The sequence below is a fragment of the Elaeis guineensis genome, chromosome 5, assembly GCF_000442705.2.
Source record: "Elaeis guineensis isolate ETL-2024a chromosome 5, EG11, whole genome shotgun sequence".
Lineage (NCBI taxonomy): Eukaryota > Viridiplantae > Streptophyta > Magnoliopsida > Arecales > Arecaceae > Elaeis > Elaeis guineensis.
Window position 1 is genome coordinate 21,567,693 of NC_025997.2, and position 5,269 is coordinate 21,572,961.

The 5,269-nt window shown below is 38.9% G+C and overlaps 1 protein-coding gene across 1 annotated transcript; it reads right to left on the minus strand.

Annotated features, from left to right (window-relative positions):
* Positions 1-202: 202 nt before the first annotated feature.
* On the minus strand, positions 203-1,929 carry LOC140858113 (premnaspirodiene oxygenase-like). The gene is given in 3 exon segments (XM_073257697.1): positions 203-989; positions 1,107-1,762; positions 1,765-1,929. Coding segments are annotated over 3 exon segments (1,308 nt in total). The 5' UTR covers positions 1,799-1,929; the 3' UTR covers positions 203-371.
* Between the last annotated feature and the right edge of the window lie 3,340 nt (positions 1,930-5,269).

Genomic DNA, 5,269 nt, shown 5'->3' on the forward strand with positions numbered 1-5,269 from the left:
GCTGTTTCTTTTTTTTTTTTCTTATGCTGTTTTGAGATTCGGGTTGGGGTATTACAATCTTGCTCCGGATTGATATTTTATAATGTCCCCCGCTGTCCATGTTTGATGCGATCCATATGCTTTTGATGATCTTACCGGACACAAACAGTTACAGCATAAATGATACACTGCTAGAGATGGCAGCAGAATGCAGTAGAACTCGTGGTTGTGAATTTCTTTTGTTTTCCATATTATATCCTTTTGTTTCTCCATAAAGCGCTACTTTTATTGCAGAACAATTTACGAAATCACAAACACAAAGGCATGCTTGCAGTATTGCATACAGATACCGCTCCCCCAAAAGCAACATCTAATTACTTAAGCTATGTATATCATTTAGATAGAATATGCGGAGTAGCAATTAACCACAGAGGCGATTTCAAGCTCACGGTTCCCCCAAAGAGCTCGGTTATATCCAAATCCTTGGGGTCCATTCCATCAGGGATCTTCCAATCAAAATAGTAGAGGAGGTGGGCTAGGACCGTCTCCACCTGAGCCATGCCAAAGGTGATTCCCGGGCATATCCTCCTGCCTCCACCGAAAGGCAAATACTCAAAGTTGCCACCTTTGTAGTCCACCGAGCTGCCATCGAACCTTTCCGGCTTAAAGCTCTCTGGGTCCTCCCAGTATCTCGGATCCCTTGCTACAGCCCATGCATTGATGATAATCCTGCTCCCAAACGGGATATCGTAGCCGTCCACTTTGCATGCCTCACGGCAGACTTTCGGCCCGAGCAATGGCACCGGTGGGTGCAGTCTCAGAGACTCTTTGATCACCAATTTTATGTAATGCAATTTAGTGATATCTTCCTCCTCGATCTTGGTCTTTCCCTTGAATGCTTGCCGCACCTCCACCTGAGCCTTCACCATTATCTCGGGGTGTCTCATTAACTCTGCCATTGTCCACTGTAGCGTTGTCGCTGATGTCTCGGTCCCCCCCGCGAACATATCCTGAAAATAGTGGAAACGATAAGTACTTGGAGCAATTAATATGTTTTGCCATGTCTTGTAAATATTCATTTATTTATTTGTGTAGAACAAGCTAGATGCATAGTTAGGCATGCTAACCAGGATTACGGCCTTGATGTTGGTGAGCGTGAGGGGGAATTCAAGTCCACCATTTTCTTTCAGCCCTAAGAGAACGTCCACAAGATCTTCCCCCTCCTGCGGTCCCCCATTGCTGGTTGCTCTCTTCGCTTCATGCTCCTCGATGATCTGCCCGAGAATCTCATCCATCTCCCTGCCACATTTGTCTAACCTTGAACTCAATCCACTAAGAGTGTCAATAACACTCAATGAGGGGAATAAATCAGTTACGTTAGATCCAATGAACAATTCCAGTACTTTCTTCGATGCTGAGATGAATCTTGGCCCATGCTTGCACTGTGTACCAAATGCCACCCTCGAGGTCACAGTATTAGATGTCAGGAGAAACATCTCACTAAGGTTAACCGGGGAATTTCTCATGTTGGAGATGTATCCCACAAGGTTGGACATCTCTTCTTGTCGAAGTGTGCTGAAGGACTTGACACGCTTTGCACTCAGTAGTTCGAGAACGCATATCTTCCGCAGCTCCCGCCAGTAGCTTCCGTAGGGTGCGAAGACAATGTCTGTGCCGTCGTAGAACACCTTGGAAATTAGTATTTTGTCTCGGGTGGCGAAGATGAGATCGTGGGTCTTCAGGATCTCTCTTGCCATCTCTGGAGAGGAGACGATAATGTGGTCGACTTGTCCGAGCCTGAGGTGCATGACAGGGCCATGCCGCCAAGACAGCTCACGGAGGGCACGGTGAGGGAGCTGAGCTCCGAGAAAATGGTGGAGGTGACCGATGATAGGGAGCTTCCATGGGCTCGGAGGCAGCTTAATTCCTGTTGCTGTGGATTTGGTTAACTTTATAATTACTATGAGTACAAAGAGGAGGAAGAAGGAAAGGAAGGGTAAGGAAGGGAGATGGAGTTCCATGGCTGGTGTTCTGATGCTTTGAGTGTAATGCGGACACTGTCTCTATAAATAAGCAAATATAAGATAGTTCATGTGGCGCATACGATTCTAGTGTCATAAAAAAATAAAAGGAGTGTTATCATACGCGTTGGTTTGATTCGCCGCCAGCGTTCAACGGAAGTTGCAGAAGGCTACGAGACAAGACTAACTATAGCTGTGAAAGTGATGGTGAAGATTTTCTTCTTTTGATAGGAAAAAATGACCAAGGTTTGATGAAAAAACAACAATATGATTGTTTAAGTGAAAGCCGAAACGATTATAATAGATTGTAAAGCTCCAAAATTTCTACAAAAGATAGGAGACTTTTATCCTTACTCTTGACCTTTAATGCATTTGCATGGCTGAGGTTCCGTCTGAAATACACCGGTAACGGTGACGATGATTTTATGTTGGCATTTTGCTATATTTGAGTGGGTTTTGGACTTAGAGTGGAGCAGAGCAGCGGAGAGGTTAGACCAAATTTATTATCGCGTTTGTAATGTTGCTGTCAATTGGGCTGAAAATAGACCATTAGTGCTGGATCTTAAGGGCTGTTAAAGTTTCAGTATAAAATAGAATAAATTATAAAAATCCTCTAAAATTTTTATTTATTATACTTAAATACAATAGTTAATTTGTAAAACCTATATTTACATTTAGTTAAATTAATATCGATAGTAAAACCATTTATTCCATGTAAGAAGTAGAATTTGCATTTGAGAGGAAAGAGGATGCACATTTTTTTATATCCTTCGGTGAATATTATATTACTTAAGGTTATTTTGATTATTTTTAAAAATTATTTTGGTGTGATATTTGGGTTCCATTTTAGGTTTATTGGCTTGACTATCTCAAATGGATAAAGGTACGTAGGTTTTTTTAAGTATTGGGTGTAAATGTAATTCATCCTTAATCTTGGGGGAATTTTTAAGAAAGATGTGCCAATGGTGAAAAAAGGGAACTTTTTTTTCTTTTTCTTTTTTTTTGTTCCTTTTCTTCTACAATGCATAGTTTTTTTTCTTATTTTTCTAATAAAATTTTGGAGGGGAGGTGCCTTGTGAGATTCTACTGGTTCAACTCAATTTGACTGAGTCAACCTAACAAACTAGCTAGGCTAAGAAGAAAACTACGAGGGTGAAGCACCATTTGAGCAAAGCAGTCATGATCATGGTCTCCAAGATATTGTATGATGTACCACTTTTGAGTGAATGTTTACTATTGATATTTGGTTTATTTATGCAAACTATTTATTTTGAGCAATATTGATCATCGGATATATTTATGTTTATTTCAATAATGATTTTTTTATTATTTTTAAATTTATATTATTATAATGGTGCGGGTGTATATGAGGATTCTTGGTAAGCTGTATAGCTTATATCTTTTTCTGTTGTATTTTTTTCAAAGTTAGAAGATACATAGTCTTAGTCAGGTTAAAGCGACAACATGATTAGTTAGCTAGTTTACGTTTTTCATACTCGATGAAAAATTGAATTTATGTGTTTGAATAATTTTATGATTTAATGATGATGGTTTCACTTAGTCTGATCATTATGACTAAATTTTATGGCTTACGACTTTTTTTTGATGTTATTGAAAGTTTTGATCATCTTATAGATTTTGTATGACTTCTAGAGCATCGCTCTAGGATCCAACGGTCGTATCACGTGGCTGACTCATTTGTTGGGTTTGGAGCATGACAAATAATCAGTAAAAGTGAAAGCCAAGTGAAGAACCCAATGTTATAAAATAGGATGTGGCTCTAAAATTTCAATAGGCTAAAATTTTTTGTGTAGAAATCCTTTGGCTTCTGGAAGATGGGACTTCTTTTCTCTTAATGAAATTGAAGAAGGTGCCCCACTCATCCATGTAAATTTGACCTGCTAGCGTTCAAAACGATAGACTAATAGTCACGGAAACTGATGGCCAAGTGAAAAACTAAACATTAATAAAATATAATAAAGATCCAAAATTTTCATATGAAAGACTTTTCTTCAGAAGCTAGAATTATCTTTTAGCATGTGGAAGACGGGTACTTCTTCCTTTGATGAAATGGAAGATGATTCTTGTCTCAAAAAAAAAACAAAAAAGAAAGAAATAGAAGATGCTTCTTCACTCGGAAACAAAACTATCAACTGCAATTCACATTAGTTGATGGTATAACCCTTTCCTATTTTTAAAATATTTTTAAATAAATAGATGACTAATTATAAAAGTAATTTGGAAAACTGGGCTCAGTATCTCCCTTGTTGTAATGGGGTGTTTTGCAATTTTGATCTAGCCTGTATCTGAATGGCCCTCCATCATCTTAATATGTAAACTACGTTGATTGTTGTGTGGTGCTTTACTATAAAATATATATATATTGACAACATAGTTTTCTAACAAAAATCAAATGAGGCACATATGGGAAAAGAAATTGGAGACAAAATTTGAAATTGAGGAGACATCATGCTTTATTAACATAATATACCTGACTAAATTATAAAAATGGGTTAGATTCTTGCGCCTTATTCATTCCAAAAATGCACGCATACTTATAATCTTCGGCAAGAATATGTTTCTAATGAGAATCTAGTCAAGCACGTTGGAAAGAAATGGGGTGGCCAAGTTTGAAATTGAGGTGGCATCATTCGTCACCGTCAGATATTATACTTGACCGGCACTGTGATGGATGTTGTTGCTTTAAGGCCATTCCACAAACCGATGAGAGAGTCAACAATCAATAGTCAGCGAGACAGTCACGTGGAGGACCAAAAGATAAATATCTTAAGTGAGAGTAGACTGAAACTAGCTTCAGGTCCGCCCGACTTTGGGTCAGATTATGAGCTAGTCCCGAATAATATCAAGCTAGATTTGAGCTTGAATACAGTGTCGATTTTTTTTTTCGGCCAGACTCAAGTATATCATTGACCAGGCCTATGCATGGCCAAGTCTGACCCAAATATAGGCCCAATCCTTAGATCAATTTCAGGTCCCAGCCTACTTTAATCGGTCTGGCTCATCGTCGCACTCAATAACATTGATGGGTAATCTTAACCTTTCCAATTTCAGCTCAGAAGTCCATTTTTATTTCGATCTCTCGAATTCTTTGAGCCATTGGGCAAAAAAGGGGAAGGAAAAAAGGTCGGGAATTGGGAGCTGGTGATCGTTGTAGAGAGATTTGTTCCTTAGACTTTCAATCGCCCATACTCACATCTATCTCCCTTTTCTCAAGCTTTAGTCATGGCGACCAGCAACCTCAACTGTAT